The sequence below is a fragment of the Aotus nancymaae genome, unplaced genomic scaffold, assembly GCF_030222135.1.
Source record: "Aotus nancymaae isolate 86718 unplaced genomic scaffold, 86718_ANA_hifiasm-v0.15.2.pri h1tg000033l, whole genome shotgun sequence".
NCBI classification, from domain to species: domain Eukaryota; kingdom Metazoa; phylum Chordata; class Mammalia; order Primates; family Aotidae; genus Aotus; species Aotus nancymaae.
Genome location: NW_026988447.1, coordinates 19,669,050 through 19,693,505, shown reverse-complemented (window position 1 = coordinate 19,693,505; position 24,456 = coordinate 19,669,050). Strand labels below are relative to the sequence as shown.

The 24,456-nt window shown below is 41.0% G+C and overlaps 1 protein-coding gene across 4 annotated transcripts in view; it reads left to right on the top strand.

Annotated features, from left to right (window-relative positions):
• The window catches only part of ARHGAP10 (Rho GTPase activating protein 10), a 337,434-nt gene that overhangs the window by 97,311 nt on the left and 215,667 nt on the right, over nucleotides 1-24,456 (top strand). For 3 of the 4 annotated variants that reach the window (XM_064383837.1, XM_064383836.1, XM_064383839.1), the window contains exon 4: nucleotides 17,377-17,448. The exons of the other annotated variant lie outside the window; for it this stretch is intronic. In XM_064383837.1, coding sequence (XP_064239907.1) covers nucleotides 17,377-17,448 — 72 coding nt within the window. The remainder of the gene's footprint in view (nucleotides 1-17,376; nucleotides 17,449-24,456) is intronic. 4 annotated transcript variants of the gene reach the window in all.

Below are 24,456 nucleotides of genomic sequence, written 5' to 3'. Positions count from 1 at the left end.
AAATATATTTTTTAAAAGTGTTTCAGAGTATCACTAAAATAATATAATCGGCTAAAATGAATGAAATCTATTCTATGTTTTAGGAGAAAATATCATGCTATTCTTTCTTTAGTATGCCCTAGGGCACTTGTCATCAAGGTATGGCCCCTGGTCCAGCATCACTTTGGGAACATGCTGGAAGTGCACATTCTCAGGCCATCCCCAGAACTACAGAGTCGGAAACTCTGGGGTGAATTCTCACAGCTGGTCTTTCATTAACCCCTCCAGGTGATTTCTGAAGCAGGCTGAAATCAGAGCTACTGGCTTGGAGTGCTAGTGACATCTTGGCTGGCAATCCTTTCCTTAGGGCTGGATCTGTCTGGAAGTTGGATATGCTCTGAATTGTTTTGTGATGACTGTGTCCCTGCCAGGAGGTTAAAATAGTGATCGTAAGCCTAAGCTTTCATCTCTCATTTCCAAAGGATTTGGGACCATAGCTGGTTTGTGTTAATGGAACAGGTTTAGTTCTTAGGATTTTTAGGATTTTTAGTGTTACTTACTTTGCATTTAATATTGCTTGTGAGTTCTTATAGGGTAAGTACCTAAGGCATTAGATGCCATTGGAAAGATTATGCCTTTAGTTTCATCTTATTATACTTATAATATTTTCTATGGCATATTGTACTTGTTTTAATCAATTCTTTTACAGTTTATGTGGATTTCTGTTGGCAAGCACATTCAGAATAGGGGAAATTCATCTTGAACTTATTTGTGAAAACATTTCTCAGTTTGGTTTAAAAGTTGTCAGTGACCTAATTTTATGAAGACTTTTTCCTCCGTGGAACGGACCTTTATAATTGGATAATGTTGCTTTTTCTTACACTTCTCTTTCCCCCCATAAACCTGTTATTCAGTCAGATAGGGATGTTTTTGTAAAACCTGTTTTTCAGGAATGTACCTTTTGAGAGTTTAATTTTACTGACCCAGAATCCTATAGAGATTATAGTTGGGAATGACTAAAATCAAAATTCAAAAAGGAGTGAAGACTGTCTTAAGCAGGAGACCTGTCTCCTTCCTGGACCCCTTTTCCTGCAAGGCCTTGCCCTGTGACTCAGTGTCCTTTCTGTTGGTGACTCATTATCATCTGTGACCTCCCAGCCTTGTCATCATCAGATTCTACTTCCCTGTTGAAACTTACATTTCCTGAATTTCATATCCTTAGGGTGTATTCTCTACTTCTGAGGAATCAGCCAGCTCTGCACTCTTCTCCCTGACTGCCCTGACATACACCCAACCACCCACCCACACACACACACACACAAGAGACACTAGAATGTAACCAGCCCATTCATTTAATTGTCTAATCCAGAGGAGTGATTCCATTATTGGGAATTTGTACAACTGAGTCTACTGTTTTACTAGGAAAATATTTTGGGATGAGCCAGGGTACCCAGGATCAGTTTTTAGACCATGTTATAAAAATATTACATGTTGTAGTCTTGGCTCTGAAAACAAAGAACTGAAGAGAACTTAGGGAAACTTATATTTGACCACTTAATTAAAAAAGGAAATTGGAGCTCATTGAGGGTGGAGTTACTTGATCTACATCACTAAATAAGTTCGTGGAAGAGATGAAAATAGAATCTTTCTCATTATGGTATCCTAAAGACATTATGCCTTGCCTTTTTCTCTTCGTAAGACATAATATTTTTCCTTCTATATTTGAACATTAGTGAAATGCATGTGTATCTTATCGTTGCTGTCCATCAGGCAGCAGTCATGAAAGGGACATGAGGTTACTTCTCCTTTACTCTTTGGACAACTGTAGCTCCTCAATATTTCAGTCTACAGGCCACTTAAGACATAAGAATCCTGGTGGTTGTTTGAAAACCTTTCATTGAGAACTGGTTAGGTGAAGGAAGTGCTGGTATCAGTATCCAAAGAGTGGATGCCTGCCATCATGTTGGAAGAAAATCTTGGATACAAGAATGGAGGTCCTTAAGAGCAACCCTTAAGGAAATAATGAATCTCTAGTATTCTCAGTGGCACGGGGGAAAAATATGTGTGGTAATATCGTTTGACTCTGTGTCCCCACTCAAATCTCACATCAAATTGTAATTCCTATGTGTTGAGGGAGGGACCTGATGGGAGGTGATTGTGTCATGGGGGCGGTTTTCCCTGTGCTGTTCTTGTTACAGTGAGGGAGTTCTCACGAGATCTGATGGTTTAAAAGTGAATCTGGTCTCTGTCCTGCCACCTTGTATGACATGCCCTGCTTCCCTTTCACTTTGTGCCATGATTGTAAGTTTCCTGAGGCCTCTCTAGCCATGTGGAACTGTGAGACGATTAAACCTCTTTTGTTTATAAATTACACAGCCTCAGGTAGTAACTTCATAGCAGTGTGAAACAGACTAATATATGTGGGAAAACCAGATTTTAATGACTGAGATGAAAAGTGATTCAGAGGACTTGGACTCTGAAGAAGTTTTAGAAATATCTTAATAAATGTAGTTGGCTTTTTTTTTTAATTTGTGCATGAGAGGGATACATGATGAAAACATACCTTTCAAAGAGCTTTTTCAATATATATAAAAGTGCAAAGTGTTAAGCTATTATTTAAAGATTTAATTAGCAGAATTATTTTTCTTTAATATGGAGTTTTGTTGTTGCCCAGGCTGGAGTGCAATGGAGTGATCTCAGCTCGCTGCAGCCTCTGCCTCCTAGGTTCAAGCAGTTCTCCTGCCTCAGCCTTCCGAGTAGCTGAGATTACAGGCATGTGCCACCACGCTGGGCTAATTTTGTATTTTAAGTAGAGACAGGGTTTCTCCATCTTGGTCAGTCTGATCACGAACTCCCAATCTCAGATGATTGGCCCACCTTGGCCCCCCACAGTGCTGGGATTACAGACATGAGCCACCACGCCCAGCCCTGCAGGATATTTTTTTGGGGGTAGGATATAAAATAATGGAGGATTTTACAGCTGGTGGTGATTCGATTCAATGACATATATATTAAATTGGTGGTGGAGATTGTGTTAGAGATTCAAGGAAGTGCCAGTATAGGGGGAAAATATGGTCTCGAAGCTGTGGCAGCTATGGGACACCTCCCAGATACAGGGAGGAGGAGTGAAATTGACTGTCAGGCCCAGCTGGTTCCATTGTGTTAGTGTGAAAGCCACGCCTCCCACATTCTGCTTGTCTTTGTCTGTTTTCTCTTTCTTATAGCAGAATACCTGAAACTGGGTAAATAAAAGGAATTTGTTTCTTACAGTTAATGGAGGCTGAGAAGTCCAAGGTTGGGGGAGGGGGGCACATCTGCTGAGGGCCTTACTGATGGTGTGGACTCTGCGGAGTCCCAAGGCAGTGACGTATACCACATGGTGAGAGGGCTGAGCTAATTCAGGTCTCTCTTCCTCTTTCTTTCTATAAAGCCACCTGTCCACTCCTGTGATAACCTCATTAATCCATTAACTCATTAAGCCAGGAATGGGGGCTTACACCTGTAATCCCAGAACTTTGGGAGGCTGAGGCATGAGGATTGCTTGAGCCCAGGAGTTCAAGACCAGTCTGGGCAATATAATGAGACCTTGTTTCTATGGCGGGGGTGGGGGCAGGTAGAGGAGGGGGAAGCCAAGTATGGTGGCACATACCCGTAGGCGCAGCTACTTGAGAGGCTGAGATGGGAGGATTGCTTGAGGCTGCAAAGAGCCATTATTGTGCCACTGTACTCTAGAGTCTGGGTGACAGAGTGAGACCCCCATCTCAAAGAAACTAATAAAATTCATTAATCCATTGATCCATTAATTCATTGGTGGATGAATCCATTCATCTTTTAAGGCCCTACCTCTCAGCAATGCCAGATTGGGGATTAAGTTTTGACTTGTTTGAATGCCCCAGATCTTCTGACCGAAGCCTTGCCAGACTTTCCCCGAAATGGCACTGCAGCCTAACACACACCTCCCGGCCTGCCTGCCTTCCCTGTCTCATTCTCCTGGGTCAGACCGCATCACTGTCTGATGGCCCCTCCAGTCTTTCCTGACACCCTTCCCGTTTTTTTCTCACACACGTTTCCCCTTGTAAATTTCTTGTGTGTCTCATCCTGTCTTGGTGTCTGCTTCTTAGAGGACCTGGACTAACACAAAAATAGACCATTTTGAATAAAAGATTTGGGGTATTTAGCATGGTCATTCATTGGTTGCTGTTATCACTATAAGCAGAAAATGTTACTTTCATGTAGAAATGCTGTTCTTTAAATTATCTAAATTTATAGGAGAATCCCATTTATACAGTTATACAATTCATTTATACAATAAATATTTTGAGTGACTACTATGAGCTATTCTGTGTTCTCACACCTGAGGATACAGCGAGGAAGCCCTTGTCCAGAGTGCTCAGCTAGTGGTCACCTGGTAGAGAATGAGTTTCCAAGAGTCTTTCAACCCTGCACCCCTCCTTTTTGCTATTGGCTGCCACTTTTTTCTCTTAGCACATGCATCACAGGTGGGCTGGAAATAAAAACTTTTGTCATTGATCAAAGCTATTATTTTCTGAATGTTTCCTTTTTGAGAGGGAGTCTGGCTCTGTCACCCAGGCTGGAGTGCAGTGGCAGGATCTTGCCTCACTGTAGCCGCTGCCTCCCAGGTTCCAGTGATTCTCCCTGCCTCAACTTCCCTCAGTACCTGGGATTACAGGCATGTGCCACCATGCCTGGCTAAATTTTGTATTTTTAGTAGAGACAAGGTTTCACCATTTTGGCCAGGCTGATCTCAAGCTCCTGACCTCAGGTGATCTGCCCGCCTTAGCCTCCCAAAGTGCTGGGATTACAGACATGAGCCACTGCGCCCATCCTATTTTATTTTCTTGATTCAGCAGTTTATTGCCTTAGTTTGCACGAGGTTCCATTTCTAGCTGTGCCACTGAGTCATATCATTCACTTCAGAAACTAAAATTTCCTCTTATGTAAAACTGAAAAGAATTTAAATTCTGCCTCATGAAACTTTCATTTCTATGGGATTTTTATTTTCTCTCATAATGTTCTGCCCAAGTATTTACTTTGTTTAAAATATCGAAGCGAGGTTCTTACTGTCCCTTAGGCACAGAGGGAAGGAAGATCAAGGTTCAACATCTGCACATCCTTATTAGGGAAACTCATTCCTTAAATACTAAGTAGCCTTTGTTTTAAGATTCTCATTTTTTTTCTAAGTGTACTTAAAAACAAATATTTACAGGTAGACTGTGTGTGATTTAAATAATCTGAGTAAAATTTCTACTTTCTTTTTTCAGTTAATGTCCTACAGAATGGATGATAGCTTTTCTTTTGTAGTAGGCAACCAGACCCTAACCCATGTTTGTTCACAGAAGATAGGTATTAAGAGAATCGTAGACTTTGGTGATACATTGACCTAACTTTTTTTTTTTTGAGGGAGCCAGGTCATAGGCAGATATTCAGGGAATGAATTCAGAGGCCACAAGTTGTCAGAATTTCAGCCCTAATACTCTTGTTAGGTTTCAAGTTTTTCAGAGTTTAAGATTGAAAGTTGATGAAATTCTTATTGGGGACCTTTTATTCTTGGATTATCCAAATGAATGCAGAAGTGTGATAATTGAACTAGTCAATTTGGGATATATACTTTACAGTTGTCGTTTCTAGCTTATGTGAGTCTTCTGTTGTCTGAAAGAACCAGGCATTCAAGAGCCATTTTATATTAATTGGCTCCTGATTTTCAAGTTTAAACCCTGTAGAATTAATTTATAGCACCTGAGAACCTATGTCCCAGTTAGAGCTTTGTGCATGGGTTCATTAAAATCTCACTAGTACTTAGCTAATGAGTTTGAGCTACTACCATCATAAAATTGAATTTAGATTTTACATTATTTTTTCTACTGGGAAAATTAGATTAGCTTGAGCCATGCTTGAAAATGAAATATAAAGGGATTTGTTTGGAAGCTAAAATTGCTTCAAATATGATGTGCCCCCCCCCCCCCACTTTTTTTTTTTTAAACAGTTGTTTTAGGTAGGGAGAAAGTATTATTCCTGCCTTGTAGTTGAGAATATTCAGGTAACAAAAGGAAATTGTTACTTTCTGTGATCTAAAAATAGGACTAGTTAAGGCAGAGCCAAAATGAAAACACATTGACTTCCTATTTTTCCCTGCTGGAGGGCTCCTGTAGCAAAACTGATGGTGAAACTTTTTCACTTTTTGCCAACATTAGTCTTTTGACTCTTGTTCTCTGTCTTATTATGACAGGTATTAAACAAAGTGGGAGAGCTTTATTGGCCATCTTAATCTTTCTGTTAAAACTTAAGCCTAGACTGATGGGGAAGGTACAGGATGGGGAGGTTGGATAGATGGAGAAAGGTACCAAAGGATGAGTGTGGAGGGAGAGTGATGTAATTAATTAATTATCAGTTGGCTTAATTAGGGGAACTCCTGTATTAGGAGTATAGAGAAAAGATAGTACGAAAGCATTTTGGTAAGATTGTTTATAAGGTTCTGAAATTTTAAAAAATATTAATCCTTTATTAGTCTGGATTCTCAATTGCAGGCACTACCTAGTCTGAACATAAAGGAAATTTATTAAAGGGTATTAGGTGTCTTATAGTATCGTTAAGAGATTTGGGGAACTAGGATGATGCCCAGGTTGCACCACAGAGCTGGGCTTAGAGAAGACACCACTATTGCCACTGAATGTGGACATCACAGTTTGCACCAAGAGCCCCACTGCCCTGCGGCTGTTGGAAGAACTGCTGCCTCTAGAAATTAGGCTAGTTGCTGCCGCCTCCGTAGAATCTCTCTGGTTGCTGGTTTTTCTTTTTCTTTTTTTAAAGCACTAGCTTCTGAATCAAAGTCTTGGATGTGAGTATCTCATTAGTGGAACCCTAGTCAGGTGTCATTACCTTACTGCAAGCCAGTGTCTGTCATTTTTGGCTTTTATGGTGGGAGGTGGGCTTTGCTTCAGTGGGAAGGAGAATTCCTCAAACAAAGGAAGGGGTTTCAAGTGCTGGGAAGCCCAAAAGGACAGATACTCGTGTATGTGCCTGATTGTAAGATGACATTATTTTCCCAGGAGAAGATTAAACATAATACAATTCTTTCAGACAACTTGAACACGTATACTTTTAAGTATGCATATGTACATCCTCTAGATAATCAGATGTCCGTCTTCATCATTTACTTGATTGAATGTGTGCATATTTTAAAGTAATAGGCAAAATCAGCATATATTTTAGAAATATTTTTCTCACTTATTTTATAAAAAATGTGTCCCTACTCTTGACACCTTGGAGATTATTATATTCATCATGGATACATTCTGAAATTTTCAGCACAGCTTTCCAGAGGATTAATGACCACATTTGCCTGAGTTCTTTGAGCTGTAACAACTTTTAAAATCTCTGATGCATTTGTTGAAAATTTTATCTCATGTCAAAAGTACATGTAGGGCCGGGCGCAGTGGCTCACACCTGTAATCCCAGCACTTTGGGAGGCTGAGACGGGTGGATCACGAGGTCAAGAGATCGAGACCATCCTGGTAAACATGGTGAAACCCCATCTCTACTAAAAATACAAAAAATTAGCTGGGCACGGTGGTGCATGCCTGTAATCCCAGCTACTCGGGAGGCTGAGGCAGGAGAATTGCTTGAACCCAGGAGGCAGAAGTTGCGGTGAGCCGAGATCACGCCATTGCACTCCAGACTGGGTAACAAGAGCGAGACTCCGTCTCAAAAAGAAAAAAAAAAAAAAAAAAAAGTACATGTAGCAGCCCATTTGGACAGTCTCTTTAAAAAACTTATTCCTGAACCTGGCACAGTGGCTTGGGCCTGTAATTCCAGCTACTCAGGAGGCTGAGGCAGGAGGATTGTTTGAGCCCACGATTTCTAGTCTGTAGTGATTTTGATCATACCACTGCTCTCCAGCCTGGGTGACAGAGACCCTGTCTCTTAAAAAAAACAAAAAACTCTGAGGCGTGTTTTCATGATTTCTTTTCCTTTTTTCTTTCTTTCTTTTTTTTTTTTTGGTAGCAGGTGGGGGGACAAGGTCTAACTTTGTCACTTGGGCTGGAGTGCAGTGGCGTGATCACTGCTTGCTGCAGCCTCAACCTAGCCTCCCACTTCAGCCTTCTGGGTGGCTGCGACTACAGATGCATGCCACCCCGCCTGGCTAGATTTTTTTTTGTTTTTGTTTTTTTTTTTTTGAATAGAGATGGGATTTTGCCATATTGCCCAATTACTGAATACAAAATTTTGAAGTCATCTCTGGAATCATAACTAAATCTCTTAAATTCCTTACCTTCGCCTCGTTTTGTAACCCTGTCCTGTTAAGCATCTGAAGCTAGATGTGATTAGGGCTGTGTTAGGCTAAGATTCCTCAAACAATTGTTGATCAAAATAATGGGAAAGTACACTCCTTTAGAAGATTCTTAATGATTTCTTACACGAGGCAGATTCTTTTTTTTCTAATGGACCATTTTGAGAAAAATATTCCTTTATGTTTAGATCTGTTTAATCTATCTGTATATATAAAGTTTCTAGGCACTAAGATTCTGTTTTAAGGAAAATAAGAGCTGTCTCTTTGCTGAATGATTTCTTTGCTGCTATTCTTGACGTTGGAATTGGAAAGTAGAATTTTCCCTTTAGTTTAATGAAATGGGAAGTATCTGGAAGGTCATGGGAGAAAATAGGGAAAATATTCCTTTGTTCTCAGATTATGCATTCCTCTGGGGTCAAAAACACTTGGAATCCAGGCTTAAAATAATGAGTGTTCTGGGGAACGGATGTAAAATTTCTTCTGTTTCACTATACTCGGCCTATCCTTGTTAGTACTGAGAAATTAGAAAACCATGATTTAGTAGTTATACTGACCTAATTATGTTTTACCTAGACTGAGACTTTAGAAAATTGTTACTAAAGATACCATAGGAGGCAGACATGCCTTTGTTACATTTTTACTGAGTAAGGGGTTATAGCCCTAAGTCCTATTCTCTTTAGAATTTATAACATCAGAACTTAGACTTTGATCTCCAGTGTGGGGGAACGTAAAGTTGGTAGAGTGGTTCCTCCCCACAGTGGAGTCTGATTCTCTGCAGCTTGGTTGTTTTTCTCAACAGATTTTTGAGCTCTAGCTTGAACTATGGAGGTAGATTAAGGTAATATAACGTTTCTTTCCTTTTTAGACATTTAAGATCCTTACATCTGAATGTCTGATGAAAAATGACTTCAGACTTGAGTAATGGTGAGAAACATTTTAATCCTCCACACTGTTATATAACAATCCTGTCCTTTTATTTTGAATCGTGACGTTCTAGTGGATTCTCTAGTTTGCCATCATAGCGTGATTCTCCCAACTACAGCATGGAAATAGTTTGTACTTCTGTGTCTCCCAGCTCATTTAGAATCCCAGGTTCATAGAGATGGATGACGACCTCTGCTGTCTCTTGGGCGGCTTTCTCCCAGTGCAGGCATGTGTGAGAGGGTATTCCTGGTCATGGGTCGTCTAGCCTCTGCTTGTTTATGTGGAGGGAGCTGGAGGTCGCCACCTGGCCAGGCAGCCTGTTTCATTATAGTTCTCTCGAGTTCCTATGATAGGAAAACCAAATCTGCTACTCTACAGCTTCTACCCATCAAACCTGGCTTTGTTCCCTTTAAGCAAATCAGAATGATTTTTTTTCTTCTCTCATGCAGTACCCATTTAAATATTTGAAGACAGCTTTAATGTTTCCACTAAATGTTCTCTTCCTCCCCACTCACATGAAACATCTCTAGTTTTTTAAATTTCTTCCTCCTCAATCTTTTTGGCTTTCTGATCACATTCCTGCTTTACCTAGTTGGAAATGTCTCTTTTAAAATGTGGTAACCATGCTGTTGAGGTAAGCTGTGACCTGATGGGATGCAGTTGAGTGCTTACCTTGTTTGGATTCAAGCAGTATGTGTAACCTGTGTATGGCACAGGGTCAGTGTGTGGCTGTATTGACTTATGTTAAACTTTCAGTTAACGGAAAATTTTAGGAGATTTGAGCCCAATATGAAATTAACATGAACTGCTCTCAACACATCTTCCACACCTGAGCAGTTGCCTTTCAGCATCTTGTAGATTGCTTATCCCAGGCAAATCCTAATGGCACTACTTTTGGGTCCCTGTTTTCAGCTCAAGAGCTCCTAGAACTGTGTTTCTTTATCCAGCATTCTACCTTCCTTCCCAACTTACGGTTTTCTGCAAATATGGTAAATGCGTATTTTCAAAAAAACATAAGATATGCGTAAGTAGAGCATTTTATTGCCATGATGCTCAAGATAATCCTCTCAGGCAGGGTTTGGCAAGTGATGACCCATGGGCCTGAATTACCTTGGTTCCTCTTTTTGTAAGTTAAGTTTTGTTGGAACACAGCTGCGCCCATCATTCATCTGCTCGATGGGGTTGCTTTTATGCCGCCACAGCAGAGGTGAGTAGTTGGAACTGAGGCTGCATGGCTGCAAAGCCTAAATTATTTACTACCTGGTCTTTTATGGAAAAAGTTGGCTGACTCCTGCTCTGAGGAGAGGGCATCTGATTATTTCATGTTCAATAAGCTGCCTTTTGTTTCCAAACAGAACTATCCAAAACCCTTTCCAAGGCTCATGAGCAAAGGCATTTTGTGACTTCTTTTCTTAGCTGGTTCAGATATTTTATAGGAATATGATTATATAATTTGTATGTGTGGTTATAAAGTCACATTCTGTACTTGATCTCTTATCTGATTTCTAATACGTTAGTATTTGAAAACTTTTCTCAATATTATTACTGCAGCTGTCTCCTTGACATTGGGAAACTGTCATCATTGTAAATTGCCTTTTAAGTTTCAGGGACAGTCCTAGACTTGGTATTCATTTGTTGCTGGGGAAGAAGAATCATGTTTCACCATTAGGAAACATCAGTAACACCACTAACAAATATTATATAATATTCCTGTGAAATTATAAAAGGAACTGGGAGATTCCATGGAGCTTCCAATCTATTTTGAGAAAAAGAAAATTCTTGTTGCTCAGCTAACATTGCCTTATTGAAACATTTATTGGCTTCTTTATTATTTTGTTCTTTGGTAAAATTTTTTAGGTTCAGTTTACAAGTTATAAAATCAGACTTTCCTAAATAAGGAAAATCATAACAAATTTTAAGCTCTTAAAAGTATTTTTGGCTGGCGTGGTGGCTCACACCTATAATCCCAGCACTTTGGGAGGCTTAGGCAGGTGGATCACGAGGTCAAGAGATTGAGACCATCCTGGCTAACGTGGTGAAACTCTGTCTCTACTAAAAATACAAAAATTAGCTGGGGTGGTGGTATGCACCTGTAATCCCAGCTACTCAGGAGGCTGAGGCAGGAGAATTGCTTGAACCCAGGAGGCAGAGGTTGCAGTGAGCTGAGATCACGCCACTGTACTCCAGTCTGGTGACAGGGTGAGACTGTGTCTCGAGAAAATAAAAAAGTACTTTTAATAAAATTTTGTTAATGAATTGAATATAGTGTTATTTGCCACAACTACTACTATCTTTGTTTTGGAAATTTGCTTATTGATCTGAAGACAGGAAGGCAGAAACCCTTATGTTCTCCCCGCTAGACGGAGTCTCGCTCTGTTGCCCAGGCTGGAGTGCAGTGGTGTGATCTCGGCTCACTGCAACCTCCACCTCCTGGGTTCAAGTGATTCTTCTTGCCTCAGCCTCCTGAGTAGCTGGGACTACAGGTGCTTGCCACCACACCCGGCTAATTTTTTTGTATTTTTAGTAGAGATGGGGTTTCACCATATTGGCCAGGCTGGTCTCGAACTCTGATTTCAAGTGATCTGCCCACCTTGGCCTCCGAAAGTGCTAGGATTATGGGGGCGAGCCACCACACCTGGCCATGAAACCCTTATATTCTTTTCCTACTCTACTGTTAGCCTTTGGACCTCAGATGGATATTGCATTGAATTCTCCAGATGAACGAAAAATAAAATGACCTAAAATTGTTCTTGTGTAATCTTTGTAGCCTAGTTCTTTTGGGGAAAGATAGTGTATACTCCAGAGGATGGAGTTTTGGCGTTCTTTTCTTTTCTTTTTTTTTGAGACAGAGTCTTACTCTGTCATTCAGGCTGGATTTCAGTGGTGCAATCTCGGCTCACTACAATCTTCCACCTTCTGGGTTCAGGTGATTCTCCTGCCTCACCCTCCTGAGTAGCTGGAATTACAGGCACCCACCACTATGCCTGGCTAATTTTTGTACTTTTAGTAGAGACAGGGTTTCACTGTAATGGCAGGCTGGTCTCAAACTCCTGACCTCAGGTGATCCACCCACCTCAGCCTCCCAAAGTGCTGAGATGACAAGCGTGAGCCACCATGCCCGGCCAAGGGGGTTCTTATTTTAAAAGGCCTGCATATATTCGTATTATTGATAACCTACATCTACTTTGTGAGCATTTCCTGGGTCCCATTCTGATGGCTAATGGAGAGCATCTGATATCTCTAGCCTTGTCTTGTGATCATCTCTGATTTCTTCATCTGCTTTAGTGACACTGAGCTGCTTAGGTTCCATGCCCTGGAATTGCTGGTTTCCCCTCTTCACATGGAGGGCCTTTTAGAAACTCTTCTCCTTTGCCTGGAGAACACCTCCCCTGTGTTTCAGGCCGAGCTGTGCATGATCTTCCTCAGGAAGTCTGCTCTTAGCCTGGGGGCCTTCCTCTTCTGTTGCCCAGTAGCTCTCTGTAGCTTGCCAGCACTTTGCCTACCACATCATACTGTGGCGACGCATTCACATCTCTTAGAAACCCTCACCTGGGATGAACTCAGCCACCCACCTTCTCACTTCCTTGCTGGAGAAAATCCCACAGTAAGGCAGATCTCTTCATAAACTCCTCCTCACCTAACTCAAAAGGCCTTCTTGTTTCTCTAAGAAGCGCTGTCCCATCTGTAATGATTCTTTCATTCATTCTCCTCTCTGTTAGTCAGGCATGAAAGTTCTCATGCCCAAACTCTCTGCAAGTGACCTTGCTTTGTACATCGTGGAAAAAATAGCCTTTTGGTAGCAACTTTAAGCTTTTTGTCACGAAGTCCACAAATCCATTTTTGCTGGCACCCCTTTTCTCCTTCTATCACAAGGGAAGGAAGTATCTTCGCTCCTGTGACAGGCTACCCCTCCATGCATGCTCAACATCCCTTCTCCCATGTTAGAGACTTTGAACCATTCTTTCTGGATTCTTCACATGGACATTAAGATGTGCTCCCATCTCTTAAATACCAGCTTTCTGTCTTGAAAGAATACATGCCTTCACTTCATGGCATGCTCCCTTTCAGCAGTCTTCCTCTCTCTGCACTGCCCTGCATAGTCATTCTTGGAGGAAGGGTTGCTCCCCACGTGGTCTCACCTGTCAGTCATAATTCGACTCCAGCCTGGCCCTTTCTGCCACCTTGCCATGGATATTGCTGAGCTCTCGTTCTGTCTTTAACATCTCTGCACCTACATGGCTGAACCCCTTTCTTCTTTCATCCAACACCTTGGTAGCTTCCTCCAGTCTCATTGCCATTGTTTCCCTCTGTTCTTTCATTTCCTGATCCAGGTACTTGGTCTGAGACATTTCCTTTCTTCTAACATCTTACCTATCTACTTGCATGACTTCAAATGCCATCTACTTGCTGATGATGACAAAATTTCTGTCTCTGACCTAAGTGTCTCTTCTAGGTGTGGGCCTGTGCCTCTGACAACTCGTTTTACTAAGATCTTGAGTGTTTCTCAGCATCTTGGATTTAACATGAGCCCTTAGTATGTGATCCTAGCTTCTTTCCCTCAAGATTTTCCGTTTCAGTAAATAGTATTCTTTATTCTTTATTTTTAAATTTTTTATTTTTAAGATTTGCGAGTACACAATAGGTATATATATTTATGGGGTATATTAGATATTTTGATACAGGCAGGCAATGGATGGATAATCACATCATGGTCATGCCTGTAATCCCAGCACTTTGGGAGGCTGAGGCGGGTGGATCCCAAGATCAGGAGTTAGAGGCCAGCTTGACCAACATGGTAAAACCCCGTCTCTACTAAAAACACAAAAATTAGCTGGGTGTGGTGGTACATGTCTGTAATCCCAGCTACTCAGCAGGCTGGGGCAGGAGAATCACTTGAACCCAGGAGGGGAGATTGCAGTGAGCCGAGATCGCTCTATTGCACTCCAGCCTGGGCGGCAGAGCAAGACTGTCTTAAAAAAAAATAAAAGTCACATCATGGAACATAGGATATCCATCTCCTCAAGCATTTATCCTTTGTGTTAAAATAATTGAAAGAGTATAATTAGATTGTAAGATGTACAATTAAATTATTTTGACTATAGTTAACCTGTTGTACTATCAAATATTAGGTATCACTCATTCTTTCAAACTATTTTTTTGTACCCATTAACCATCCCTACCTCCACCCTACTATACTTCTTAGCTTCTGGTAACCATCCTTCTACTCTCTGTCTCCATGAGTTCAATTGTTTTGAATTTTGCATCCCACGAATGAGTGAGAGCATGTGATGCTTGTCTTTCTGTGCCTGGCAATAAATAGTATTATCTCTTCATTTGTTTGTGCCAGAAATCTGGGAGGGATCCTGGAAAACTCCACCTTTTCCATTTGGTCAATCTCTCATTACTTTGACTCCACCTGCAGATATCTCTCAAATCTACTTTTCTATATTTCTGTTGTTGGTTGCCTTCATTTGAACCACCACCACCTCTTCCTGTACCACTCTAGAAGCCTCCTAATGAGTCTGTCGTCTTCCAGTTTTCTGTACCTCTCATCTCTTCCTCAGCAGCCAGAGTGATCTTGAAAAGCTTTAATTATCATTGTGTCAATTCACTGCTAAAAAGCTGTGTCAATTCACTGCTTCTGTGGCTTTCCACTGTACCCCAAATAAAATGCTAACCCTTTCCCGGAGCCCACAAGGCCCAGCATGCTCTGATCCCCTGCTGTCACTCAGCTCTGCGAGCTCACTTCATTGCTCCTTATGCTTCAGCCATTCTGGCCTTTTGACATTTCCTGTAATGCTCAAACTCCTTACCTTCATCCTTTGCCTCTGCTGATCTTGGCTGGAAACAATTTCCCTTGCCCTTGCATCATGGATTCCTTCTTACCTTTTAGGTCTTAGCTTAAATGTCACTACTTTGAAGAAGCTCTTTTTGTGCACATTTCTCTCTATACCCCCTCTAATGCATTCCTTACCATACCCCTACTTTTCTTCTTTGGAAGGAATTACTGGAATGTGCACTTACATATCTCCTTAGGTGTTCACGTATCCAGTTTACGTCTTCTCTACTAAACAAGTTCCACGAAGGCAGGGAGCTGTGCTTATTTTGTTCATAGCTATATCCCTGTCAACTGGCATTGCATGCTCAACAGCTATTTATCTAGTAAAATAGGTAAATATTGGCCAGGCGCGGTGGCTCATGCCTGTAATCCCAGCACTTTGGGAGGCTGAGGCGGGTGGATCATGAAGTCAGGAGTTCAAGACCAACCTGGCCAAGATGGTGAAACCCGTCTTTACTAAAAATACAAAAATTAGCTGGGCATGGTGGTGCGTGCCTGTAATCCCAGCTACTTGGGAGGCTGAGGCAGGAGAATCTCTTGAACCCAGGAGGTGGTGGTTGCAGTGAGCTGAGACCGTGCCATTGCACTCCAGCCTGGGCGACAGACTGAGACTCCATCTTAGGGAAAAAAAAAAAAGGAAATATTAAAGTTTATTAAGACGATGACTTTGAGGAAGCACCTCTTTGGTACTTTTATTGCCATCTTCTGTGGTAGTTATACTTGGTGGACCCAGACTTATGTGACTGAGAATCCCTGTTCCTATTTTCTGTGAACTGGAGCATTTGTTAGCTTCTGTGATTCCTGCAGTTCATTCTGGGCTGACTTCTTTCTTGAGTGTAGCAGTTTTGCAGAAGACATTTTACATGGAGGTTTATTTGGGAACACTAGTTGATTAGATGCAGATGTGGGAGCTTAAAAAATGATATAGGTGCTCACATAAGTATACCTTAAGTTAATTGATGAGACACTGTGTGTAAATTGATTCACCGTGAAAGTGTATGCCAGAACTTCTTGTATCTGCACTCTCAAATGGAATGTGGGGCATTCCGTATTATTTGGGGAGTCAGGATTCCTGGCTTGTGGTGCTTTATAGGACTCTTTGGTTTGTCATTGCTGTAGGTCACATGGTCTAAAATGGAGAGAGGATAAAATGATATTTTGAAAGATAATCCCTTTTCCCTGGGTGGTGGTTGTTCTTAATTCTTTGTTTTAGATCTCTGTTGCCCCACCTATTTTACAGCCAAGCAGCAAATTATCCAGGTGAGAATGAGGAGATTCTAGGGGTCATCTTGGGGTAGAAAGTTGAAACTGAGCATCTCGAATGTGGATATAGTCGCTTATTTTGAGTGTTCCCTACCTTAGAGTATGAATGGTCTTTTTGGGAGAAACCCTCACATAATGAAACACGGCTGAGGAGCCTTTGGTTAAATGAAGAATCCTTTTCTATTCCAAATCACTTATTTTCTCTGTAATGTTAAGCTTGGATTTTTGAGCACCTTTCTAAAAAGAGGGATGGCACCTTCTTAAATAGTGTTTTGAGATTTTCTTTTCTATTTTGGATATTTCTGGTCTCCTGGAAGCAGAGGGTGAGAAGCCACTACTCACGAGTACATTGTTACCAAGTATGTTTTCTTTCGATGAATATTTTCTTTTACTTGCATTTTCAGCATTTTGTGGCTTAACATGAAAAGCCCCAAATCAGCCAACATAAGAAATAACTGTGGTTGTGGGTGGAGCTTGTGTGTGACTTCTCTCATGTCGATGCTTCCTGATACCATGTTTTCTAGCACACCGGAGCATTTGACTTTTTCCTGAGCCTGCAGTGACTCTGCTTTGCTGATATACCTTAAATCCTTAGGAGGTTTCTGTAATGAAGGGCAGACTGGTTGTATTCGAACAAGTAGCTACAGTCCTAGTTCTTTACATAATGTAGTCTGATTATCAATAAAGGAATGTAATTGAATTTAAAATTTCTAAGGAGGGGGAAGGAAAAAACGATCTCAAACAGAAGTGTTCTGTTAATGAATGTGATAGACCCCTTTGTTGTTTACAGACAGGCCTCTTGCTGTTTGTCGAAGAGAGTTGGGACTGTGTTGCACATTTCACTGGCAATCTGCCCACCTCCTCTTCCCTGAAAATATTTATGGAGTTCTAGTACTTTAGTAAGTTGAAGTGATTTAATTGTTGCATTGGCAGAGTGAGATAAATCAGTTAAATATGCTGTTCATTTTCTTTCTGGGTGGGGTGGAAGAGGGAAATGAAGACTTATTTTTTCCTCTTTGGAAATCTAATGCTGTGCTCTTTTGTTATCACTCTTGTTCTCTAGGCATTAAGTGTAACTGAAACCCTGATTAAACCCTTGGAAAAATTCAGAAAAGAGCAACTTGGAGCTGTAAAGGTTTGTGTCTAATTTGAATACACTTGTAAACAGAAAACATAGATGCCTCTGCTGCTTCACTGTACACTTTAATCACATTTGGCAGCTTTGAAGGAGATGCTGGAGCAAACCATCTGTTGTTTTATGTTTGAAATGTGCTTTTCCCCCTTTGGGGGATATGGAATTGAAAACAGAATAAAAACACCTGGACAAGGTAGTAAAACCTCTAGTAATCTTCCTGGGCTACACCTTTCCATATAGAGTGTTAAAAATATTGGTAACCAAACAACACATTTGCACTGAATGGAAGGAGCTTATCACTGGGGGGAGTGTAGTTGTTTCTGTGCGCACCCTAGTTTTATGGAGTGTAGCATTACAATAGGGTTTAAGATTAGAGACACTGCCACACCGTGACGCCATTGAAACAAGGAAGAGACTATTACATTATTGGGAAGTAATTTCCTTCAATTTAACAAATTTATTGAGCCTCTGTTATGTGCCAGTATTGTTATAGTATTGTACATTGTATTGTGTGTTGTATAGTCTTGTGCTGGGGATTCAAAGGTGAGTGAACCACATACTCTGTACTCAGGAATCTGTTATTTAACCATGATTTCCAGGAATAATGCAGCGGTTTTGCCACAGGGAGCCTGGGATATATTTAGCAACTTATTTAAAATTTGCCATCTGAGCTTTGAAATTACCCCAGAGACATAATTTCTCCCAGTCTTTCCTGAATTTTGTGTATGTACTTGAGAAAGAAAAATTAACATTTGCATGTTGTTGACCATTTTTGGCTTGGCCCAAGGAGAGCGGAATTAACATCAATTTTAGATAGGGAGGGGGGTTTTTGTATTTATGTTTTTTTCCCCCCCACATGGCTGGGAATGTGAGGTTTTTTCTTCTAAAAGAAGCGACTGAAATCCCTTGGTGGAAATAAACACTGTGGCTTTAGTAGCTTAACCACACAGATGAACCCCAGGAGTTCCAGCGCTGTAATTGCTGTTTATGGAATGAATTCTCATTAAAGTGACTTGTGAAAATATTAGACGTTTCTTTTTGGCATACTGTATTATAGTTTTTAATGAAGGGCTATGAATTGAGGCTCAGACCCTGTGAACACTGGGAGATCATTGGGGGCACCACCCCAGACCCCTTCCTTGGATTGTTTTCTGTGCTGCAGGCAGCTGGGTTGTTCTGTCTGGCTTTGCAGCAGGAGATTGGAGGTCAGCTTTCACTTCTGTGACCTTGACTAAGTAACTGGCTTTAGTTTCTTATCTGTGAAATGAAGGGCTTGGGGGCTCTGACTGTTGTTTAATAGTTTTATGATTTTGTTTTCTTTGATTGTATCTCTTGAAGCTGTTTTAAGGCTTGAGCCTATTGGTTCATTCTCTTAACATTTCATTGGCAGGTATTCCAGGTAAACAATGTCTATTTCTGTTTTTCTCATTTGAATTGGATGGTGCTATATGTGTGAAGGTTATATTATGGAAATGAAAAGTGAGTGTGAGTGAATATATTTACTTTTACTTGCCATCTACCCTACTGGAATTTAGAAATGTCTGACCTTGCATCTTCTATTGACTCATTTTCCCCCCTAAACTTTCCAGCTTCTGATGTTATGTTTGTTCAGAGTATATCCTGCAAAGAAACTTACACGATAAAGTAATCCTTTTAAAAGGAGAAATGGTTACAATTTCAGCATAAGATGGTTTTCAGAGGGGGATTTAAGAAAAAGGTCTTAAAAGTTGACCACATCAGAATCCTTAGATATGGAGTCAACATGTTTATCTTCTCTTTCATACAATAGTTTATTCTATGCTTTGAGCTATTTAATGACCAAATTCTTTCCTGAAGTCCTATTTATGTATCCCTCCTTGTTCTTCTGGCTTCAAGTTTATAAAAGAATTTTTGTCATGTACAGTCTTGTTTAGTACAGTGTGTGTTGACTTTTGTACCTATAGACGTTGCCTGTGAAGAGCCAGTCATTGTGGGTCACAGGGAGAAGCCCTTTTTCCTGGCAGTTCTGTATACCATAATAAACAGTAGAGAAAGGTGGTTGCCTGTGTTGTGTAACGATATGTAAGCATCTATCCTTTCTATTAGATTGTTAAATCTTTAAAAGACTGTGCTCTTTTTTTTTTTTTTTTTAATTCTCTCCCAGCCTCTACCCTGCCTTAATAGATAAGGTACCTAATACATAGCCTATCCAACTGATAATTCTAGAAGAAACAGGACAGAGTTTAAGTTTGTGTATTTGAATTACTTTCCCCATCTGTGCTGCTTAAACATTCAGTCATATTTTGGCAAGCACATAGTCTTGTTCCTCTGATTAATCTGCTTACATGGGATACTTTAAAAAGACTTGACTCTTTTAGGTTAAAGAGCTTTTTGTAAACAGCATAAAACAGTTTTCACATGGGGATTTAAGAAAAAGGTCTTTAAAAGTTGACCACATCAGAATTGTTAGATATGGGGTCAACATGTTTATCTTCTCTTTCCCGTTCTCCTGTTTCCCATCTGGTGGTGGTGTAGTCCTTGCCCGAAGCTCTTTCAGTTCCCTGTGCTTCTCTGGTTTCCAGAAGCCCAGTTACATGTTTAACTGTGGTTTAACCGTATTCTAAGTGGCTAGGTGGTTTCTGTAAATTAGATTTTGAAAAGCTCCCAGGTATTCTTGTCTACTGTTTCGCTTGTATTTGGATTTCCTTTCCTTGAGCCCTATCTGTTTGGTTTGGATGTTTTGCTCCTTTTTATAGGTTCTGCTGCATTTTCTTACATGCTTGCTGGGTTCTAGCTTTTGTTTAAAAAGCCCATTTGCCATCACGGGACACAGGTTGTTCCCTGATGCATCATATCCAGTGACTACTCAAAGTTTCTCCAAGGCCTAGCTCAGTTCTTACCTTCTTTTGAAGCTCTTTCACCCTTCTTGAGCTTGGCACTTACTGCCAAATGTCCAACGGTACTTTGTGGGTAACTACAGGAACCAGTACAGGTCCTGAACAACATAGGAGCCAAACTCTGAGTGATACCAGAGTAAAAACTCTGAGAAATACCAGAACATGGTAAGAGTTATGTGGGATAATTTAAATTGCTTTTTTGGACATTTGACCAAGTAATGAAAATGTGGTTTTGGACAAGCAGCAGCACACACATGTTAAGTGGATGTGACTAACTGTATTGATAATAGAATCTCTTCAGATGCCATCTTGGAAAGAGCCAATTATAATTTTATCCAATAGAATAAAAATTGTAAGCAGAAAAGTTAATAGATGTTCATTTCACAGATTACGACTTATCACCTAAGCCTATTACCAGACTTCTGCTCCATCTATCTATCTATCTATCTATCTATCTATCTATCTATCTATATCTCAGTCATAGTCTTGGAAAGAAATTTGGAGCAGAGGTCTGGTAATAGGCTTTAAAATATATATATATTTTAAAGACAGGATTTCATTCTGTTGCCCAGACTGGGATGCAGCCTTGAACTCCTGGGTCAAATGATCTTTTGAGTAGCCAGGACTACATGTGCACGCCACCATGCCTTGCTAATTTTTAAATTATTTTTGTTGTGGAGAGAGGGTCTCTCTATGTTGCTCGGGCTGGTCTTGAACTCCTGGGCTCAAGTGATCCTCCTGTCTCAGCCTCCCAAAGTTTTGGGATGACAGGCTTGAGCACTGTGCCCAGCCTCATGAATACATTTTAAATAAAAACAGACTTTCAAAGATTCTGTAAATTACTACAAAATATGAGTAAAAAATAAACCTGTCTGAATAATTTCTCGTATTACATTGTTTGATAGAGCAGAAATAATGTTTAGTTTAATTACATTTCTTTCATTCAGTAATAAAACACACTAGTGCTTATCATACAGCATGGTGTTAGAGGCCCTGAGATACAGCTATGAATTACAACACTGGCTGGCCTTCAAGAAGTTAGCAACTCTTTGTGAGACTGTCAAATAAAAAAGCAGTAAAAATGTACTGTGAAAAGTGCTGTAATAGGGGTAAGCATAGGTGCCCTGGGATGTGCCCTACCATCTCATCTGTAGAGCACTAGAAAGTCTTTCAGGAAGACTTAATTCTTCCCGGTTTGAATCCTCTTTCAGTGCCTTAATTAGCCATGTGATTTGGGGCAAGCGACTTAAGGCCTTTAAGTCTCAGTTTCCGGGTCTGAGAACAGAATTTCGTTATGATGCTTGTCTCAGAAGGTTATTGTGAGAATTAAGTGAATTTGATAACGTGTTTCAACTGTCTAGTTTGGGGCCTGGTATTCATAGAGTAATTTTATTATCCCATTCATGATTTGCTTCCTATCGCCTTGCCAAACAAGAATTGCTCAGATTTTGGCCAGGCGCGGTTGCTCACGCCTGTAATCCCAGTACTTTGGGGGCCAAGGTGGGTGGATCACAAGGTCAAGAGATCGAGACCATCCTAACCAACATGCTGAAACCTTGTCTCTACTAAAAATACAAAAATTAGCTGGGTGTGGTGGTGCGTGCCTGTAGTCCCAGCTACTTGGGAGGCTGAGGCAGGAGAAGAATTGCTTGAACCTGGGAGGTAGAGGTTGCAGTAAGCCAAGATGGTGCCACTGCACTCCAGCCTGGCGACAGAGTGAGACTCTGTCAAAAAAAAAAAAAAATTGCTCATATTTTTTTCTATTCTCTGCATACTAGGTTTAGGGGTGACATGCCACAGCATGTAGCTTATGACCTTTATGGGCAAATAGTGTTAAGGCACTGGATTGGTGACTCTGGAGCCACCGTGCAGGAACCGAGGTGGCACTTTGCCAGTGCTGGTGCTGCTGCAGTCCTGTGCTGACTGTTCACCAGTGCTCTGACAGGTGTCTCCCAGGCACCCTCCTGGGTGTGGACTAAAGTGCTCCATTCTGTGAGGATGAAAGCTGAATTCTCATCTCTTTAGAGAGGCTAGAGGAGCTTAAAGGAAAGGAGTGGGTTGGGGTAGGACAGGGCAAATGAAGTGTCAAGTAGGAACGAGTGACACTTTGGTGGGAATTAAGGGAGGTGGGATTTGAGCTCGGCTATGGGATGTTGGCACACCAGGGGCAGATAAGAACAAGGGATCACAGCACTCTGGTTAGCTTGGAAATACAAGATTGTGTTTTAAAAAGGGTTCCAGCTGATTATATCACATGCAGCATGAATCTTGTTTCCCGTATGTGGGGTGGGGAGGAATTGGATTCTCTAAGAAAGCACAGTAAATCCTCACTTAACATTATCAGTAGGTTCTTGGAAACTGAATCGAAGTAAAACAACACAACACATGAGGAAGCCAGTTTTACCATGGGCCAACTGACATAAAGAAAAGTCTTTTTCTTTTTTTGAGGCGGAGTCTTGTTCTGTAACCCGGGCTGGAGTCCAGTGGCTCAATCTTGGCTCACTGCAACCTCCACCTCCCGGGTTCAAGCGATTCTTCTGCCTCAGCCTCCCAAGTAGCTGGGATTATAGGTGTCTGCCACCATGCCCAGCTAATTTTTTGTATTTTAGTAGAGGTGAGGTTTCACTGTGTTGCCAGGCTTGTCTTGAACTCCTGATCTCGTGATCTGCCTGCCTTGGCCTCCCAGAGTGCTGGGATTTCAGGTGTGAGCTACCATGCCCAGCCAAAAGTTGTTTTTATGGCATATTTCTGGTCTCAATAACATCACCAAACTGTGTGTGTGTGTGTGTGAGTGTGTGTGTGTGAGTGAGTGTGTGTGACAGAACATAGTTTCATTCTTGTCATCCAGGCTGGAATGTAATGGTGTGATCTTGGCTCACTACAACCTCCGCCTCCCAGGTTTAAGGGATTCTTGTGCCTCAGCCTCCCAAGTAGTTGAGATTATAGGCATGCACCACCACGCCCAGCTAATTTGTATTTCTAGTAGAGACGGGGTTTCACTATGTTGGTCAGGCTGGTCTCAAACTCCTGACCTCAACATCACCAAACTTGTAAATAAAGACCACAACACTTTTAATATTAAGTATTGAAATAAATGTGAACTATGCCTACATTTAGGAAAGATTAATAAAAACAAGGTAATTATTTGCTCACTTATTCCTATTCAGGGTCGGAGGTGTCTAGAGCCCATCCCAGCAGCTCAGAGTGCAAAGTGGACCCCAGCCTTGCACAGGACATTATCCTGCCCTCACACAGGACTGTTTAGACATGCCGGTGAACTGACCTAAAAGATATGGGAGGAAATCATAGATACCCAGAGAGAACCCACACAGATACAGGAAAATGCAGACTCTGCATGAACAGTAGCCCTAGCCATGAATCAGTTTTTATTTTTCGCTTATTTTTTTTATTTTCGAGACGGAGTCTTGCTCTGTCGCCCAAGCTCAAGTGCAGTGGCGCGATCTTGGCTCACTGCAGCCTCCGCCTCCCGGGTTCAAGTGATTCTCCTGCCTCAGCCTCCCGAGTAGCTGGGACTATAGGCGTGTGCCACCACACCTGGCTAATTTTTGTATTTTAAGTGGAGATGGGGTTTCGCCATGTTGTTCAGGCTGGTCTCAAACTCCTGACCTCGTGATCCATCTACCTTGGCCTCCCAAAGTACTGGGAATACAGGTGTGAGCCATTGTGCCCAGCCATTTTCCCCTTATTAATGTTATAATGAAACTATGCTCTTCAAGGACGTGTCATATTTAAGTTCTTCTCTAGGATAGTCCAACATTAAACATTATTTAATTTTATAGCTTGAAAATAAGGCTTTTTAATTTCTTTATCCTAAACAATTGGAAAATATAGAAAACTCGAAAAAAGTCATTAGTAATTTTAAAAAAATTCTTTTTTAAAGCAAAATAATCTAGTACTCTATAGAAAAATGGACCATTCACAATTATGTTTAAACATTTTATGATTCTTTATCTTTTTTCCATTTTTCAGTGGAAGTATTAATATATTTTTTGCAAAAATCCTGCTTAATGAAGAATATTTTATGCATTACGAATGTTTCCTTCTTACATGTTGGTTGTAATCCTTCCCCCTTTGCTGTGTGCCCTTTTGCTTGATTATTGTGAATTTTTTG